This window comes from Mobula hypostoma, chromosome 3, assembly GCF_963921235.1.
Source record: "Mobula hypostoma chromosome 3, sMobHyp1.1, whole genome shotgun sequence".
Taxonomy (NCBI): Eukaryota; Metazoa; Chordata; class Chondrichthyes; order Myliobatiformes; family Myliobatidae; genus Mobula; species Mobula hypostoma.
The window spans coordinates 189,088,195-189,109,131 of NC_086099.1; the positions used below are offsets into that span (position 1 = coordinate 189,088,195).

General features: G+C 36.7%; 1 protein-coding gene across 11 annotated transcripts in view; it reads right to left on the bottom strand.

The window, feature by feature from the left end:
• The window catches only part of abi1a (abl-interactor 1a), an 88,416-nt gene that overhangs the window by 38,980 nt on the left and 28,499 nt on the right, over positions 1 to 20,937 (bottom strand). For all 11 annotated transcript variants that reach the window (XM_063044278.1, XM_063044283.1, XM_063044279.1 and 8 more), the window contains exon 3: positions 12,034 to 12,210. In XM_063044278.1, coding sequence (XP_062900348.1) covers positions 12,034 to 12,210 — 177 coding nt within the window. The remainder of the gene's footprint in view (positions 1 to 12,033; positions 12,211 to 20,937) is intronic.

Genomic DNA, 20,937 nt, shown 5'->3' on the forward strand with positions numbered 1-20,937 from the left:
GAAAAAAAGCCAAAATAAATAAGCAAATTAATTAGGTGCAGCCCAGCACGTAAATGCCAGCCCAGATCAGAGGCGATGCAATCGGCAATCGCTTGTGATATCCTGATAGCATGGCGGAGGCTCCACGGAAGAAGGCGAAAACGTACAAATTCCATCCAGAATGGGAAGAGGAATTTCTATTTACCTTGGTGAAAGGCAAGTGTGTATGTATGTTGTGCCACCAAACACAAGCACCGACTAAAAGAGGGAATCTGGAGCGGCACCACAACACCAACTACAAGAAATTTAAAGACACCTACCCCCTAAAGAGCGCAATTTGTGCCAGGAAAGTTGAGGAGCTGAAATCGGGGTTGAAGGCCCAGCAATCGTTTTTCACAAAACATGCTGCTTAAAATAAGGCTGCTATTGAAGCATCATTTCGTGTAAGTCACCTTTTGGCTAAGCACAAGAAGCCTTTTACAGATGGCGATTTATTCAAGGAAGCAATGGTCATTACCGCAAAGACTGTTTTTAATGGCTTTAAAAACAAAAACGACATCACAACCGCAATACATAATATACTACTTGGCCCTGCAACAGTGACAAGGAGGATAGAGTCACCGTCAGAGGACGTGAATATTTTTCACTAAAGTTCGATGAATCCCTGGATGTAATGCAAACAGCTCAGCTTGTTGTATTTGTCAGAATGGCTTTCCAGGATTTTATAACAAAGGAGGACTTCCTCACTCTTTTGCAATTAAAGGAGAGAATGAGAGGTGAGGATATTTACAATGGGTTTAAAAAATGTCCATGAAAATGACATCCCCAGTCATAAACTGGTGGCAATTACTACTGATGGGGCCCCAGCAATGCGCGGTGTGTATGTTGGTTTTATAGCACTAAAAGTCAGTGCCTACTTTGGGTCAACTTATCTATGTGAAATTGCATTTTCACAGATTAAAATTATTAAATCTAAGTACAGGAGCTGACTTACTGACAGACACCTCACTATTGGTGCCAACTTCCTCACTCCCAAATAAGGGACAAAAGTAGCAGTCAAATCCCAGAACACTTGTGTTTACCCCACGAAAGACGACCATGAAGCCTCGCATGGGCACCTATTTGCACATGCGCATACGTGACGATTTGTTATTTTAGGTTTTATGTGTTATTTGGTATGATTTGGTAGGTTTTTTGTGGTCTGGGAACACTCAAAAATTTTTCCCATATAAATTAATGGTAATTGCTTCTTCGCTTTACGCCATTTCGGCACAAAAGGTTTCATACGAACACTCTAGCTTGGCGGGGGAAATACAGGACAAGGGCGGCCCCGTTTGGGACAAACTAATTTTAGCCCAACATACGGGATGTCCCAGCAAATACGGGACAGTTGGCTACCCTACATCTCACAGACTGTCTGAGACTGGCTGTTTGTAGTTATGAGCCAAATTTCAGGAACTAGCAGAAAGTATTCAGCCCCAATCATCACACTGAGTGCAACAGTCAGTTTTTATTCATTTATTTTTCCTGTTGAAATAAAATTAAATAATGAAACTTAGAATTAAAGGTGTGAAGTATTGTAATATTCTTAAAGAAAGACAGCTATGGCCTGTTTGAAATGATAGTTAGTGTTTTCTTGTTTGAATTAATTTGAAAGTTTGACAAAAGTATTTGTGTAATTCAAATATAATTAGCCCAAATAAAAGGCCTCAAATTGGAAGTACAATCTGAGCTGTTTCTTCTTTAAACGATTTATTAGATAGATCTTACCTTTCACTTAGGCCAAGATAGGGGATCTTGGGCTTAAAAAGATTGGTGACCACTAATCTAAACAAGCCTGATGCATTTTGGAAACAAGTCCTGTGGACTGAAGAAGTTAAGAGAGAACTTTTTGGCTACAATGAGCAAAGGTATGTTTGGAGAAAAAAAGGGTGCAGAATTTCATGAGAAGAACACCTCTCCAACTGTTAAGGGAAGAATGAATTCAATTAAATACCAACAAATTCTGGAAGCAAACATCACACCGTCTGTAAAAAAAAAAGCTGAAGATGAAAAGAGGGTGGCTTCTACAACAGGATAATGATCCTAAACACACCTCAAAATCCACAATGGACTACCTCAAGAGGCGCAAGCTGAAGGTTTTGCCATGGCCCTCATAGTCCCCTGACCTAAACATCATCGAGAATCTGTGGATAGACCTCAAAAGAGCAGTGCATGCAAGACGGCCCAAGAATCTCACAGAACTAGAAGCCTTCTGCGAGGAAGAATGGGTGAAAATCGCCCAAACAAGAATTGAAAGACTCTTAGCTGGCTACAGAAAGCGTTTACAAGCTGTGATACTTGCCAAAGGGGGTGTTACTAAGTAGTGACCATGCAGGGTGCCCAAACTTTTGCTTCGGGCCCTTTTCCTTTTTTGTTATTTTGAAACTGTAAAAGATGGAAATAAAAAAGTAATCTTGCTTAAAATATTAAAGAATTGTGCCATTTTTAACTTTATGCCTTTTGGAAATCAGGTCATCTTTTACTCACTTAGCTATTCACAGAAACAGAAATTTTGACCAAGGGTGCCCAAACTTTTGCATGCCACTGTATGTACTTTGGTAATAAATCTACTTTGAACTGTGAAGCAATACATACAATTCAAAGGATGTGAGTATTGATGGCTAAGCCAGCATTTAATTGCCCATACGTAGCTAGCCTCAAACTGCTTTCATGAACTACTCTACTAACTGTCTTTGTTTATATCAATAAGTTGCTATCATAATTTCTAGCTTTACATCTCTAAGGAGTTCTACAATGTTAGTGACTTGTCAGATCAGAATTACATCCTAATCCATTTCTTGGGATATGTATTTATTCCTCAATTAAGATACTTGTACTAGTTTTCTATGCAAAAAAAACTCTTCTATATTCAAACAACTGACTACCACTCTATATTGTACTAGGCCATGTCAGAAAGCAGTTGACACGCCAGCTCATTAGCATTGCAACTCCAGCGCCACCAGATGAATGTAAGACAACAGACTTTTTGTCCTGAAGGACAAGCCAGGTGAATTAATTAAAATCCAGTAGCTTCATTGTTACTACTGACATGATTCCAGCTCCTGAAATGCAATTTGAAACTATTCCCAGATCAATAGTGCAGCCCTCTGGATACTAATATTGTAACTTAATGATGAAACCACCACACCCATGTTTTAGAAGTATTTCACTGACTACTAAATGTTTTGAGTTGAAAAGAAAGAGGTTCTACATGATTTTTATTTGAGAACTGATTTCTCTGCAAATGAAGGGAAGATGGCATAACAAGTCCCTATCATTTTTCTGCTCTTGCAGTTTGCTCATGGATTAAGTTAACCAGCCATGTGGTGCCATACTCTACATATTACCGCTGGCAGGTCCAATGTTAATTTACTCCCATTTCTAGAAAGAACCACAACAGCAAAACAAAGTGAACATTGAGCAATTTTTTCTTCCCCACCTAGCCTTCTGGGAATGTGTGGGAAGTTAATGAATACGCCATATCAGGAATGGAGATCAAAACAGAACCATCCAAGTTGGATTAAAGTTTAAACTCTCCCAGCTTCATTCCTATCCTATCAAAGCATTTCAGTTAAATAAGGATGCATGTTATTTTTAAAATATGTAAAAAATATATTCAGTATGCAAATCTTTTGATAATCACTTGAAAAAATATGATTCTAGAAATATGTCCAGACAACATGGCCAACTTGGCCATTTTGGCCAACTAAGTCCACACCAAGTCACAGAAGACCCATTATTTACAACTCTCCAATACCTTTCCCTGTACTCAATCTCCCCACATTTCTAACTACTCACTCCCCCTACCCACCCAAGTGGCCAAATAATCTACAAATCCATACACCTGCAGTATGTGTAAGGAGCTGGAGCTTTTTGGAAAACCCACAGGGTCACAGGCAGATTCTGCAAACCCCTCAAAAAAAAACAACAACAACCACCCAGAGTCAGGCTTCAAGGGGTCATTGAAGCTGTGGAGGTGGCAGTTCTATTAGCTGTGTCCCCTAACCATTTTAATATTGTCATCAAAATAAACTTCCCAAACTGTCTTTCAATAAAGCAGATGAATGAAGTCACTTCAATAGAACATGGGGGGGGGGGGGGCGAAATAATGATTTAAACTGAAACAGAATTGGAACAAAGATACAATTTGGTCGTTTAACAATGTTCGGAGGCAATAAGTTGCATTGCTCACTGAAACAAGCTCATACCTGAGATTTATGTTCAAATTGCAATCTGTTGCACGTTAGGGCTAACGTGCCCATCCAACAATTCTCCATCACAAAGTTTAAAAAAAACTTTCAAATATACAATTTGATTATTGAAAAATGAATAAACCATCTTTCATCGCAGACCTGAAATGAGCAGCACATCTACCTATAAATCAGATATATTTATCAGGAGCGCCGCATATGGGAGACTTCCGGTAGCGCTCATGGAGTGAAGTCGCGTTCTTGACTCGCTCCATTACCTCTGAGTTTTTTTTTCTCTATGGTCAGCTATACTTTAATTAACCATTAAGGCATCAATTTTTACAATACTTTGAATTAAACTGAATTCTCTGACAATTGGATGATACTTAGATCTGCTATGTCTAAGAACGGGAAAAACGGCAAGGATGGTAAACCTCCGGTTAAACCGAAAGCTACGGATCTCCCCCGGACTGAATCACCGGTGACTTTGAAAGCGATATCGGAGTTAATTCAGAGGGAAATTTCAACCTCTGTTAGGGAGATGATTCGTACGGAAATTGCAGGCTCTGTTAAAGACCTGATTCATACGGAAATCTCAACTAATTTCCAGAAAATTGCCGATTTAATTGATAAGATGCAAACATGTATTGCGGAACATCAGTCGGCTATATCTGATCTTCAAAAATTCGCGCAACAAAGTGAGCTTAAGATGGGGAAAATCGAAGAAACAATTAATGTAATGAAGAAGAAACTTGACTTTTTGACTTTTAAAAACTCTGACTTGGAATCTAGAATGCGACGGCAGAATTTACGAATGATTGGCGTGAGGGAAGCTGTTGAAGCCAACAACCCCATGAAATATTTCTCTCAACTTTTAAAAGATGCATTCCCTACTGTATTTCCTGACCAACCACCGCTACTGGATCGTGTTCACAGAATCCCATCATACTCGTCTAGGTCAGATAGACCTAGGCATGTTATTTTACGTTTTCATTATTTTCAAGACAAGGAGAGACTGTTTCGATTCGCTCGATCTAAAGGTTTCGTTGATTTTTCGGATCTTAAGTTCCGATTCGTGGAAGATTTCAGTAAACCAATCTGGGACCAACGGGTCCGTTACAGATCTGTGATGTCGGAATTCTATAAGATGGATTTAAGACCAGCGCTGCTGTACCCTGCACGTCTAAGGATTCGCATGTTAGATGGAGCCCTTCGTTTTTTTGATTCTCCATCGGATGCCCAGAGTTATCTGGATCAACTTTCATCTTCAACATCTTAATTGCCTTTTTTTAATTATCTCCATTGATCGGAGGCTGTGAATTGGTTGGTTTTAACTTTTCTGTGCCCTATTTGGGCAGAAAAGTTTACTTTTGACTTCTTAATATGGCTGCTAAACTTTCTTTTTAACTGCGTCATTTCTTTCTTTTCCCAGGGGATTCTGGGTGGTTACTTCCCTTTTGTCATCTTACGTATTTCCTGTGCGGCCTTATATTTTGTAGTTTTTTTTTAAATTTTATTCTGTTTTGCTTTTTATAATCACTTTATGTTAATAATCCTATTTTTTTTGTTGCTGTGTCTATTCATGAGTTTGAGGTTTATTGTGTTTTTTTTTAATATATATTTTCCGGCTTTTGTTCTGTTCTGTGTGTATTTTAATTGAGCTAACTTTTTTTTACTTATTTTTTTACTGTTTTACAATTAGCTGATCCTTTTCATATTTATACCTTTTTTTTAGGGAGCGTATACCGGAAGTCATGGGGGTAGTTTTAGCGCTTGCTTCTTTCTGGCGGGTCTGCTTTAGATTTTACCTTGGGGTCTTGGGGTGGAGGGTGGTGGGAGGGGCTTCACGTTTTAGTTTGTTTCTCTTTGGGCTATATACATTATTGAAGTACTGGTTGCGTCCTTTTCCCCGGTATCTTTTGTATGTTCTGTTTCCTCTCCGGGTTTGTGGGTCGCGCCTATTGTCAATCCTCCTTGTTGTGGGTTGACTTTAGGATTTATGGAGTCTATTATTAATTTTGTCTCCTGGAATACTAATGGTCTTAATCATCCTATTAAAAGGAAAAAAGTTTTTAAAGTGTTCCGGAGACTTAAAGCACAAATTTTATTTTTACAAGAGACCCATGTACGGAGGGGGGACAGACTACGTTTTTTCAAATTCTGGAAGGGGCAACAATTTCATTCGAACTCCAATGCTAAGATTCGAGGCGTCTCTATTTTTATAGATTCCTCAGTTACTTTTATACAACAGGATATTATCTCTGATCCGAATGGTAGATTTTTATTGGTTAGTGGTTTACTATTTAATAAAAAAGTAGTTTTGGTTAATGTTTATGCTCCTAATATGGATTGTCCGGAATTTTATAAATCATTGTTTGATCAGTTTCCGAATTTGAACGAGTTTTCATTGATTTGGGGCGGAGATCTTAATACCTGTTTATCTCCAGCTTTGGACCGTTCGGCTCCTTTACGGACTTTACCTAATAAATCTGCAAATTTGATTAATTTTTTCCTTTCTGATTCTGGGTCGACAGACATTTGGCGTTTTCTGCATCCTCAGGAAAAAGATTTTTCCTTCTTTTCACATGTTCATCATTCCTATTCAAGAATTGATTATTTTTTCATTGATTCTCGTCTCATTCCTTCAGTGATTAAATGTGATTATGATTCTATAACCATTTCGGATCATGCTCCACTTAAGCTTTCTATTAAAATTATGGCCAATATACCAAACAATAGACAATGGCGTTTTAATTCGCTGTTGCTTCAGGACTCGGACTTTGTTAATTTTATGAATGAACAGATTGAGCTTTTTTTTACAATTAACCATACAGAAGATATTTCGGTCAACACTCTTTGGGACACTTTTAAAGCCTATATTCGGGGTCAGATTATTTCGTATTCCGTTGCTTTGAGGAAGAAACAGAAGCAGGAGGAGATGGCAATTGTGGACAAGATTAAAGAAATTGATAAGAAATATGTTATGGCTCCTTCTGAGGAGCTATACAAACAAAGAACTGAACTTCAAATGGAACACAGTTTACTACTCTCGTCCTCAATTGTAAACCAATTAAAGAAAACAAGAAGTGATTTTTATGTTCACAGTGATAAAATTGGCAAGCTGCTGGCTAATCAATTGAAATCTAATTATGTTAAATCTCAAATCAATCAGATTTATAACCAAAATGATCGATTGATATTGGATCATGTGGGGATTAATCAAACCTTTTGTGATTTTTATTCTTCTTTATATCAATCAGAGTCTCCTCGAGATTCTAAATATATGAATGATTTTTTAGATAAGTTAGACTTCCCTCAGATTTCACAGGATATGTCTTCTTTATTAGATACTTCCATTACAATGGATGAGATTAAGAATGTTATTTTTTCTATGAATCTGGGGAAAGCTCCTGGCCCTGATGGGTTTACCGTTGAATTTTATAAATGTTTTGCTTCTTTATTGATTCCTTGGCTCTATAAGGTTTTTGAGGCTTCTTTGAAACTTGGTAAACTTCCGGAATCTTTTAATAGAGCAGCAATTTCTTTAATACTAAAGAAGGATAAAGACCCTGCTCAATGTGCATCTTATAGACCAATATCTTTATTAAATGTTGATTCTAAAGTTTTTTCTAAGTTATTAGCAAATAGACTAGAAAAAGTACTTCCTTCTATTATTTCGGAAGACCCAACGGGGTTTATTAAAGGTCGTTACTCTTTTTATAATATTCGTACATTGTTAAATATCGTTTATACTCCCTCACAAAATGTTCCTGAGTGTGTTATTTCTTTAGATGCCGAGAAAACTTTTGATAGAGTAGAATGGCCTTATTTATTTAAGGTGCTTGAAATGTTTAATTTTAGCTTGAAATTTATATCCTGGATTAAACTGTTATATCACTCCCCTGTAGCCTCGGTTCGTACTAACTCTTTAAACTCACCTTTTTTTCCTCTCTTTCGTGGTACTCGACAAGGCTGTCCTCTTAGTCCCCTATTATTTGATATTGCATTAGAACCTCTTGCAATTGCTATTCGAGAATCTTCAAATATTACTGGGATAACTCGGGGATTAAAGTCCCATAAATTATCACTCTATGCTGATGATTTACTTTTATATATTTCTAATCCTGAGAGATCCATTCCTGCTGTTTTAGAGTTATTAGCACAATTTGGTCTTTTCTCAGGTTATAAATTAAATCTTAGTAAGAGTGAACTTTTTCCGATTAATAAACATCTTCCCTTATATTATAAATTTCCATTTAAATTGATTAATAATTACTTTTCATATCTTGGGATTAAAATTACTTGTAAACATAAAGATTTATTTAAGACTAACTTTTTACCGTTAATAGACCATATTACTCAACTTTCATCTAAATGGTTTCCCTTATATTTAACTTTGATTGGTCGTATTAATGCAGTTAAGATGTTTTTTTTGCCAAAATTTTTATATGTGTTTCAAGCATTACCAATTTTCGTTCCTAAATCTTTTTTTGATAAAGTTGACTCTAAAATTTCTTCATTTATTTGGCAGAATAAGAATCCGAGACTGGGTAAAATACATTTACAGAAAGCTAAGAGAGATGGAGGTTTAGCATTACCTAACTTTAGATTTTATTATTGGGCTATTAATATTCGACATATGAAATTTTGGTTACTTGACCGGGACATACTATCTATTCCTAAATGGGTAGCATTGGAATTACAATCTGTTCAGGGTTATACACTTGGTTCTATTTTAGGTTCCTCTCTTCCTTTTGATTCGAAACGTCTTAAGCAGGTCTCTAACCCGATAGTTAAATATGCTTTGCGCATTTGGTTTCAATTCAGAAAATTTTTTGATCTTAATCAATTCGGGTTAGCGATTCCTATTTTAGGTAACATATTTTTTCCTCCCTCTTTTACGGATCGCGCTTTTCAAACTTGGAAGACTAAGGGTATTTTACGGTTTTTGGATTTATTTTTAGATGGTTCTCTTATGTCTTTTGAACAATTATCTAATAAATATAACTTATCAAGAATACATTTTTTTAGATATTTACAAGTTAGAAATTTCCTAAGTACTATACTTTCTTCCTTTCCAATGCTTCCTCCTATATATATTTTAGATTCGATAATTAACCTTAATCCATGTCAGAAAGGTGCATCGGCTATGATTTATAATATTATTATGAAACTTAGGAAAGCTCCATTTGATAAGATTAGGGTAGATTGGGAACAGGAATTGGGGCTTACCATTTCTGTGGATGATTGGGGGCAGATTTTACAATTAGTTAATACTTCCTCTATTTGTGCTAAACATTCCCTAATTCAATTTAAAGTGGTTCATAGAGCACATATGTCCAAAGATAAGTTAACGCGTTTTTACTCGCATATTAATCCTTTCTGTGATAGATGTTCGGGGCAGATAGCCTCTTTAACTCATATGTTTTGGTCTTGCCCTACTTTGGAAACTTTTTGGAGAGATATTTTCAATATTATTTCTAAGGTATTAAATATAGATATCTCTCCTCACCCTATTACTGCTATCTTTGGACTACCTAAAATTTCTAGTAATCTTTCCCCTTCAGCCCGTAGAATGATTGCATTTCTTACTTTAATGGCGAAAAGATGTATTTTACAACATTGGAAAGAGCTTAATGCTCCAACTACCTTTTTTTGGTTTTCTCAGACGATTTTATGTTTGAATTTGGAGAAAATTAGAAGTAACCTTTATGATTCTTCATTTAAATTTGAACAGATTTGGGGACCTTTTATTCGATATTTTCATTTAATGTAATATTTACCCTTCTTGTTTTTTTTTCCACTGTTTTTAATGGAGGTCGGGATTGAGGACGTGATTTTAAGTTTAACTCTGTTTGGTTTCAAGTTAGCCCATTGCTTTGCCTTGCTTTTAGTTAGCTGCACGGTGGGTTTTTTTTTGGGGGGTTTTTTTTCTTTTTTTTCCATTGATATATATAAAATTTAGTATACTATTATGTTATCTTGGTTTCTTATGCTTAAATTACATTGTTTGTAGTATTTTCTTTTTGGTATTGTTATCTTTTGGAATTTTATTATACTTTAACATTGTATTAATGTTTATATGGCTTACCTTTTTTGTATACTTACTCAATAAAAAGATTTAAAAAGAAAAAGGAGCGCCGCATATGCAGGATCCTTAGCACTGTCAAGGATCCTTCCCATCCATCCACAATCTCTTTGGACCCCCTCCCCCAAATCAGGCAAGACGTATTGGGACAAGAACTGTTAGGATGGGAAACAGCTTCATCCCCGCCCCTGCCTCCCGCGGGATGTAAGGCTGCCTAACTCTGTCACCATCCAGGTCTTATCACATATTAGGCACCAGTAGCGTTATACTGTTTACTTTTCAAACTTGTGTCATTAAGGGTATGCAGTATTATTATACCTTGGTTCTTGGTTTTATGGGTTCATAAACCTATGGCACAACTTCAGGTGAGTTAAAAAATGATTAAACTCATGAATGGACACAAAGTTTTATTATGTGTAACTGTAGAGACTAAGAAATGTTATCTGGTATCTCTTGTCACTGTAAGAATGCACTTATACCACACTTGCAGTCAATGTTGTAACCATGGAAACACAGGCACCATAGCTTGCACAATCCAACACCCACAAACAGCAATTTGGTGATGAGATAAATTTGTTATTGAAGTTGCTTCAGGGTAATTATTTGGCAGGATACTGGGAATAACACCCTCCTTCAAAATAGTGCTGTGGAATTCCATACATTGACCTCAGACAGAAAACATACCATCTGTTTAAACACACCATCTGAAATAAGGCACTATGGTGAAATAATGAGGAAGGCACACTGTCTAAAGTGTCACACCATCATTTTTATGTTCAAGTTTCTGGAACAGGATGAATTGAAAACCTTGACTTTTAACCAAACAGCTACTAAATCTTTGAGGCAAACCACATGGTGAGAAACAGAACAAGCAAAAGGATCTGGTGCAGATAAAGTACAACAAATGTCATTTCCCTGTCAAATAAATAGTCTAAAGCAGGATATTGAAGTCAATTTGCTATCTTTTTGAGATGACCAAACACTGAAGCTGTGCTATGACAATAATCTTCTGCCAATTCAAACATTAACCCTCATAGTTAACCACAGTCAACTTCAGTGTGAGAAAAAAAATAAAGCTGCCAATTCAAGTTTTCAACAGATTTGTTTATAACAAAATAGAAAGTCTAGTATGAATGCAATATTAATCTGGTTTTGTAAAATTATAACAATTGAACACTTCTTTGTAACCAATCTGAACATTCAACCTACATCAATTTCCAATAATATTTACACAGGAAGCATACAATTACTGTGCCAAAATTTCCTACAGACTTCTAAATACCCCAATCCTTACCATTCAATCTGGAATATAGGAACTAAAAATGCACCTTCTATACTTAGTTGGTTCAGTTAAAGGATCAAGATTTCTAAAATTCCAAAACACCAGGTAAATATATTCATGTTGAATTTATTGCAAAGCCAAATAACTTAAAGAAAATTCATTTTACTTTGTTTCTACATTTAGAAGATTTGGACAACAAATATTTGATTTTTATTTGGGGATGGGATATAGGAAAGGCTCCAAATAATCTTCTGCAACAATACTGAACTCTAGGTCACTGTCTACAACATTATTTTGCAAAGTGAATTTAAAATAAATCAGGTCCACCGAATCAACATATACTTAAATCAGCCAAAGCTGCACGTGGGCTTGCACTAAAACAGCTGGTACTTGAAACTTTAAGTATACAACTGGAATATTTATCTTGGAGTTATGTATATTAATAATTTTACCTTCACACCATGGCCAACATCATCTAGTACTGTGTAGTCTATTGGCTTCCGAATGTATCTTACTGGCCGTTCAACACTGGCTGGTGCTATGATCTTATGAGTTCTTGATGTGTTCTTGTTGGTAGTGAGAATACCAATCTCACGGCGAGCCACTTTTTCTTTATGGATATCCACAGTCTATTTGTAGAGAAAAATATAATTATTTTTTTCTTGATTTCTTTCCACTCTTTTCCTCCTCCCTTCCAAGTTGCAGTAACATCAATCCTAACAAAAGATGGTTTGCAAAACCATGGTCATTAGATTAATTAACTTATTCTAGTTTGATACCAATTGGAATATTCAGCTGTGTTAAAACATGTCTGGTTTTGACCAATGAGCAAAAAAATCTGCTTTCAACAGATAAACAAATGAATGTATAGTACAAGAACCATACAAAAATTTGCTAACTACAACAAATAATCAATGTTAATCAAATAATAGTAATCAAGCTTTAACTGAAATCAATAGTTCACTTTCTTTTGAAGTCTGGGAAGAGTCATGCTGCAGTTCTATAAAGGCTTTGGTTAAATAACATTTGAAATAGTGTGCGCATTTCTGGTCACATTACAGGATGTGGAGGCTTTCCACAGCGTAGAATAGGACATTGCCTGGATTGGAGGGGAGGTTGTACAAACTTAGATCGTTTTCTCTGGAGCATTGGAGACCAAGGGATAACCCAACGGATATATATATAAAATTATGAGAAACTCAGATAGGTTAGATGGTCAGTGTCTTCCCCAGGGTGGAAACGTCACATGCCAAAGGACATAGCCTTAAGGTGAGAGATGGAAAGGTTAGAAATGTGTGGAGTATATATCATCATGCTGACGAACAGAAACACCTGTGGGTCAGCATCCATAATTCCCTGAAAAAAGCAAAGCAGGTCAATAGGTTAGTGACATACGGCAGGCTCAGCCATAAGTGGAGTTATGGAGGCAATAAATTGCGACTCTATGTTCATCCATGAAAACAGCATAATTTCTACCTTTGATGTCCTTCCTTTTCAGAGTGAATGGGGTTCAGACCTGCAGTTACACTCAGAACTGTTCTTTGCAGTGGTGGGAGCTGCTCTTGGGGTCTCACAGCCGGACACTTGTCGATATCCCAAGGATGCTGCCCAGAAGAGGAGCGTGCCTTCGGGGTTTCGAGATTTTGCGGCCCTGTGGACAGGCTGATTCCGAGCCAGTGCCACTGAATGAAGTGTCACAGGAGAGAACAGAACATTGGGAACAGCGGATTAGGTGTAGGAGGCTCAGTACTCTGAATTGTGCTCTCTTCCCCCACTGGAGGGCAAGAGATTGTTGCTGATACTCCGAGCAGAGGACACAGAGAAAAAAAAGTGTGACAAGACTTAACACTGTAAATCAGCAATTTTTTTTTATGTCTCCTCTCGATGTGAAAGGGGACACTTTTTTTTCTCTTTATTAAGGGGAGAGAGCGAACCTGTGGCCTGTCAATTTGTCGGGTGAACGATTCGTTTTTGTTGTACTGCAGATCATTGGGGGTTTTGCTATTGCATGCTTGGTGGGTGGAGGGTGCAAATGCTTTTTTTGTGGGAGTGGGGGAGGGTGATTGCTTGCTGCTTGTTGTATGTGGAAGGGGGGAGTACGGGGGCTTTGGGAACTGTCAACTCATTCTTTGGGGCACTCATCTATTTTCACAGAAGTCTGCAAAGAACAGTATTTCAGGATGTATACTGCATACATTTCTGATATCAAATGGAACTATTCCAACTATTCAAGGCATAACAGTTCAGATATTACTTCCTAGCTACCCTCTTGCTCTTAAACTCATTCTGCATTTGAAAGTATTGCATGCATTTCTGGTTGTCACAATGTACAAAAGATATCATTGCACTGGAGAGACAGTACAAAAGAGACTTGCCAAGATGTTGCCTAGATTGGAAGATTTTAATTATGTAGAGATTGGATAGATTTGATTTGCTTTTCCTGGAACAAAAGAAAAGGGGTGACAGAAATAATGCATAAAATTATAATAGGCATAAATAGGGCAAGGAGTCAATAGCTTTTTCCTCAAGGTTGGATTCAAAACTAAGGTGGCATAGGCTCAAGGTGAAAAGGAGTCTCAAACAAGATTTAAGGGGCATTTTTTTTTGAAAAGCTATCGTGGTCAATATATGTAATCAGCTGCTGGAAGTGGTGGTGGAATCTGATACAATCCTCCACTTTTCATGTTTCATTTCCATCGTAATTCACATTGGCTTCACATGCAAATGCTTCCCAATATAATCCACCATGCTGCTCAGAAAAATTAGCAATCAAATTTATAGTCCACATTATCCTTGCTTGCTCTGTTCTGCACTGGAATAATTGCTCAAATTTCCAGCATGGATCTACAACACATATTAGTTAGGAGACTACCTTTCTGCCAAGACTAATGAAATAATACATTTTAACATTCAAATTTCCCCAAGACATTTTAATGTTAAATTTGTAATGAAGTTTGCAGTTCGCATTCTGAAGTTTCAAATCAGTAAACTTCACTGTCAAAAACTGGCTGTTCAGAAAAAAATCCACAATTTATTATGATCTTGATTACTTCCAGAAGTCTTAACTTGATAAACAGAATTAAACATTTTAGGTTACCTTGTGCTCTTATGCAAAGTAGTGGCACAGAAAGTTGTGCTGCAGCCTTACAGTTTCAGAGTCATAATCAAATTGCCTTCTGGTACCAGCCATGTGGGATTTGCACTGGGAGGTAGGTTGAGTGGTGTCACAAGAACAACCTCACAACCCACGTCAGCAAGACCAAGGAAGTGATTGTGAACTCCATAAAGGGAAGGCACACCAGTCCTCACTGATGGGTTTGTGGTGGAACGGGTTAATTCCTGGGCATCAACAGTTCAGAATCTATCCTGGGCTCAATACACTGATGCAATAGTTAAGGGGTCACACCGGTGGGGATACACCATTAGGAGCTTGAGGAGATGTGCTATGTCACCAAAGCCTAGCAAATTTCTACAGATGTATGGTGGAGAGCTTTCTGGCTGGTTGGATTATCACCAGGTACAGAAGTTCCAATACACAGGATCAAGAGAGACTAAAGTGGGCTGTAGATGGAGCCAACTCCATCACAAGCACAATCCTCCCCATCAAAAGAGAGCTTCAAAAAGCTGGTGCCTCAGTGCAGCAGCATCCATCATCAAGGACCCTAACCATACGGGGCATGTCTTCTTTCTACCGAGAGGTGGTATGCAAGTCTGAAGACCTACACTCAATGTTTTAGAAACAGCTTCTTTCCTTGCATCAGATTTCTGAATGGTCAAAACGCTCACCATTGCTCTTTTGATCCTTACTTTTTAAATGCAACTCATTGCCGTTTTTATGTCTTGCCCTGATGTCATAAAATAACAAATTTTACCTGACAGTGATAAACCTAATTCTGACTCTGAATTGCTTACTGTGATTCATGTGATCTATTTTAAGTGTGTGAAATTAGTGACATTGCTTTACTTCGACGTGTACATAGCATGGGGCACAGAATACATTTGTATTAGGTTAAGGCCAAATACAAAAATGAATCATTTCTTTCAGCTCTTGCTGGGCACTGGGGATTTTGGCACAATACTTCATATAACTTGGGCATATTGAGCTCTCGAAAATATCTTGATTATGTAATTTTCTGTTGAGTATCTTCATAAGCAAACATTCTTTCAAGTCTGAGCCTTTCCACCTATTAAAAGTTGACAGCAGAAAAGAAAAGGATGCTTAGAATGAAACTGTCCTTTTCAAATATTGCCACATAATGAAATATTGTTCGGACTTCTGTCGACTATTTCAGTGTAGTTTCAAACTTTGAGTTTTTAAATCCTACATGCAGATGACAAAATTTGGTGGAAATGCAGAAATAAGGAATGTTGTCCAAGGATGCAGATCAGTTGAAAATATGGTCAGAGAAATGGCAGATGGAGTTGATCTTTGATTCTTGAATTCTGTTTGGGCAAATGTGATGTGTTGCATTTTATTAGATAAAATGTAAGAAGAGTACGTAGTAAATGGCAGGACACTTGGAGCATTTGTAAACACAGCACTGACTTACATAGGGATGTTAGAGCACAGGTCCATAGCTCACTGAAAGGGGCAATATAAATAGATAAGGTGGTAATGGCAGTGTGTTAGAATATGAGTATAGAAATTGGGAAAAGCATGGTGTAGCTGTTTAAAATGTCGGTTAGGCCAAACCTGTAAAGTTCTTCAATCCTGAAGGAGTTGAAGGATTTAGAGGAGTTGGAGAGGGAATAGAAGAGTTTCATCAGGATGTTGGCAGGATTGCAGCACATTACCAATGAAGATGGACAATATGGATCATTTTCCTGGAGAGTGAAAACTTAAGGGCAACCTGACACAAGTACTTAAAATTACAAGAAACACAAATAAGATAGTCATGATCTTTTCCCAGGGTGCAAATGTCAAATTCTAGACACCACAAGGCTGAGCTAGGGAATGTTTAAAGATGTGCAAAGCAAGTTTATTATATTTTTTAAAAAAGTGGTAGGAACACTGCCAGGGAAGTGGATTTGATAACATATTTAAGACATTTAGGCATACATGAACGTAAATGAACATTAGCCAGCTGGTGGCATAGTAGCATCAGCGCTGGACTTCGGAGTGAAGGCCCCCGAATTCGAATCCAACCGACTCCCTTGCACACCTTCCATCCGTGCTGGGTTGAGCGTCAAGCTAGCAAATCGGCCTCGTAAAAATAAGAAAGCCTGCTAAAAAGAAATGCTGTCATGACGGCGTCCTGATGACTCCAGAGTTAAGGGCTTTGTTCTTCGAACATAAATTAGTTCAGCATCTTTTCAATACCTGGACCATTAACCAACATTTAGTCATCTGGATTACTAAGCAAGTTTCTTCCCAACTACTGTGCGATTAATTTTATAATCAATGAACTTCAATAATGCCCCCCCCCACCATGATTATGTTGATGATGTACTCTATCTACCAGATAAGAATCCTGGAATCTGGCAATAAGGCATCCAACATCTCAATTGAATTAGTTATGCAGAGAAAAATATCTTCAAGTTATGGATGATTGATTACTGATTGTGGATGATCAGCCATGATCACAGTGAATGGTGGTGCTGGCTTGAAGGGCTGAATGGCCTACTCCTATTATTACTTTTTTTGAAAATGAATCAATCCACATACTTACACTAATGACAGCCTCATCTGCACTCCCTTGATGTCTTTTCAAACCAGTGAGACATTTTCCCTTCAATTCATGCCTAACGTCATTCAACCATGACTTTGTATCAATAATTGCTTTCACCCCTACTTTTTGTATTAATTTTCACCGCAAATTTAGACATACAATGATAGTCACTTCCCTTCCATTTACTTGATTTCTAGCACCTTGTCGACAGTCAGCAGAACCCCTCACATCTCCCTTGTTTTGTTCACTAGCGAGAGCTACCCTCCCCTCATGTTGGTAATCAATTGTTTAAGATCCTAAACCACTTTAAAATTGCTTAATTATCATGGTTTGAAATACCTTCCTCACCCCCCACACATTTGACAATAACTTGCACTATAAAGCATGAACTTAGAACTGTGGTTTTCACTCCTTCTGTCTATTGACTGGTAGCATGGGTGCCACGTTCAATATCCTAAATGTTGCAATTGAATGATCAAGACAGTCTACGTACAAATTGAAAATTCAACCTTAAATTTATACCTATACATTTTCAAATATTACTGCCATTAACAATATACATATTGCACAACTGAAAAGAACTAGAGACATGGCTTCTGCGCATTTTCCTAAAACCCATTTACTGTAACATAGTGCTTGTCATTTCAAATAATTGTCACTGTAAGAAAAGTATATATTAAGCAATTAAATTCTCTTTTCAGACATTCTACCCAATCACTGAAATGCAGCCTGACCTACTATGTGTTTCTAATATTGCTTTCCCCATCATAAGCATCAGGTTCAGCTCGTTACTTTGTGCCTCGGAGGAACATTCATATAGATTTAAGGTGCACCAAAAGCCAGGGAATATTATTCTCTAGAGGACAGTAAACTGAAGAATTACACAGCACTGCAACATAAATTAGTGTTCTAAACTAGCACTGTGTATCTGCAAACATTCAGTATCAGAACTGAGGTCTTTACAACAACTGTTTAAGGAAATCCGATCTAATCTTGCACCAAAGTTGTTCAAGGGTATCTAGATCAAAACTAAGAAGCATTTTAAGAATGTCAAAACAAACTTAGTATGTTCTGTATTGTCAATCTGAACTCAAATATTGAGGATGGCCTCCTTTGTTATTTCAATTTTGATGTCTCTAGCTCAGTTATGCTCCTTCAACTAAACACCAACAGCTTAACATGCCAATTTGATCAAAATAACATCAAAAAGTTTAAATATTTCAGTGGATAGCAATGAAAATGGTTTGTAGTAGTTCAGTTTCCAAATGCAACTGTAATATGTAAAATACCCAAACTGATTGTGAGCTCTCAATACCCTTTCAGGTTGTTCCCATTACCAACCAGGTACACACTAACAGATAAATCTAGAAAAAGTAACTGCATTTACATCATAGATGGTAGGCGGAATCCTTTATACAGGACATGAAAAGATCATTCATACCAATTCTGTATATAATATCACTTATTTTGGCACCATGCCTTAATCATTCACACCCATATAATTTATTATAAGTAACGAACAAAGGTTCCAGCACTGGCTGATTGACATACCACTAATCACAGGCCTCCAGTCCATGAAATAACCTTCAACAATCACACTCTCCTTCCTGCTACTGAGCCAATTAGGAATCCAATTAGCTGCCTCTCTCTCTCTGGATCCAATGCAATATTCCAAACAAGCCTGACCCATAAGATCTTATGGAAAGGAAAATATAAAAGGCCGGAAAAATTTTAATAGTTAAGACAACACGTGCACACTATTTTTCACTGTCAATGCAAGTTCAATTAAGAAAATTCATCCAGAAAATTTCTTACATTATGAAACTTTGGTTGAATAAGTGAATGACCAGGAAAGAGCTCCCACCAAAGCAGTTTCATAAAAATGCAACATCAACTTGTTAAGAGTTATTAGTTTAATTTAATCTAAAAATTCATGACACAATGAACAAACACCTTCTTTACATCATTCTGCAGCTCATTTAATCTCAAATGGAACCCAAGTAAACACAATTTTAAGTGCAAAGCTAATAACTATTGTAATATTAATCATGGAATCCAAATGGACAACTGCTTTTAAAACATTGCAACATCACTGCACGAATTTAATATAAATTTGACATTTACAGTTGTGGCCAAGACACTATTATTCACCTAAACTATCCAAACCTTTTCACAATTGAAAAGGTAAATACGTTACTTCAGAAACCATTAGGAAATGTGCAAATTTTGTTGATATTTAAAGCAGATCAAGTTAAACATATCACTTTACCTTAGCCAGTGAAATGGTGAAACAAATGTGTTTTAATAACTAACCGGTTAATAGTTATGGATGTTAAGGCACAAATTACCAAATTCAAAAATCTACATTTTCTTGGTTTCATCATACCCAAATCTGATTCCCTCTCTCTACATATATATAAAAAAAAGGATAAATAAGCACTTGTCTTAACATGCAGTTTTAGATCTACTACACATTTCCTTATAATATTAGAAACAAATTAAATTCAAAAGGGGTACAATTCAGCACTAAAGATCATTGCACATGGGAAACTGAAGTACATTTAAGCTATTCATTCAGTCTCACTGGGATGTACCTTAAAAATAGTCATCTTCTGCACCTGCAGTTGAATTTAATGCAATAAAACAATTGTGATCTTTAATTCTTGTTTTCTCCCCAAGAATACTGGAAAGTTTATTGCGTCAGCCCATCAGTTAACTTCAGTATTTGACAGGTCAGCAATTAAGCAAATATGTTCAAAACTTTGTGAAAAAAATATACTAAATTCACTGTTCAGACACATAAAACAAAAATTCTGCACACTCAATTTCCCCATTAAATAAAATTAAAGGGAACAAAAGAAGATGCTGATTGCACAACTCCAAGTAGCCCTCCAATATCTCATGTGGTCGTATTTTATATCTAATTATACAGACATTCAAAACTATTTAAATTAAAAGGAATTATCATTTGTTCCCTATTTTTGTATTTTTAAATAGTTACAAGGTGCAGAAATTGTCTCAAATCCAGATGGTATATTGGGATACATAGAAGTACCAGATGGACTTGAACCTTAAAGTTAAACAGTTAAAACAAGAGTATGCATAAACTGAGACTGAGGGCAAACTTGTCATTAGTAATGCTTTAGCACTGCAAAAGATGTAAAATTCTTATACATCAGGAGTATAAACATTGTACTGTTTAAAATGGGGAAATATTAATTATTTCAAAGTATTTGCAATCAGTCCAAAACTAAAATGGTATAAAGTATACATCTGGTAAGATAGTACAATTTTTAAAAAGTACATTGAGTTTGTGCAGGAGGGGGCAAGAGTTTGGGGAAGTTAATGATCATGTTGCCATTTTTTTTGTACAGAAGAGTGGGTTTGCTGTTTCTCTCTGAACTGACTTCTATGGTCTAACTTTGTTTTGGGGCTATGTGGAGAAGAATCTCAGAGTCGTATAGTGCATACATACTTAGATAATAAATTAACCTGTGGGTACACATTGCTTAGGCCACAGAAGAACTCTAATAATTAGGTGCAATATTTACTTGTTTCTTTAATTCAGGAGCTATTTGGTGAATAGTATTTGTACCATTAAATGCTATACAAATGTTCTGTAATTATTGCTGTTTGTACAAGACAACTGCCTATGAGCCGGACAAACTCCTCACAAATACAAACATC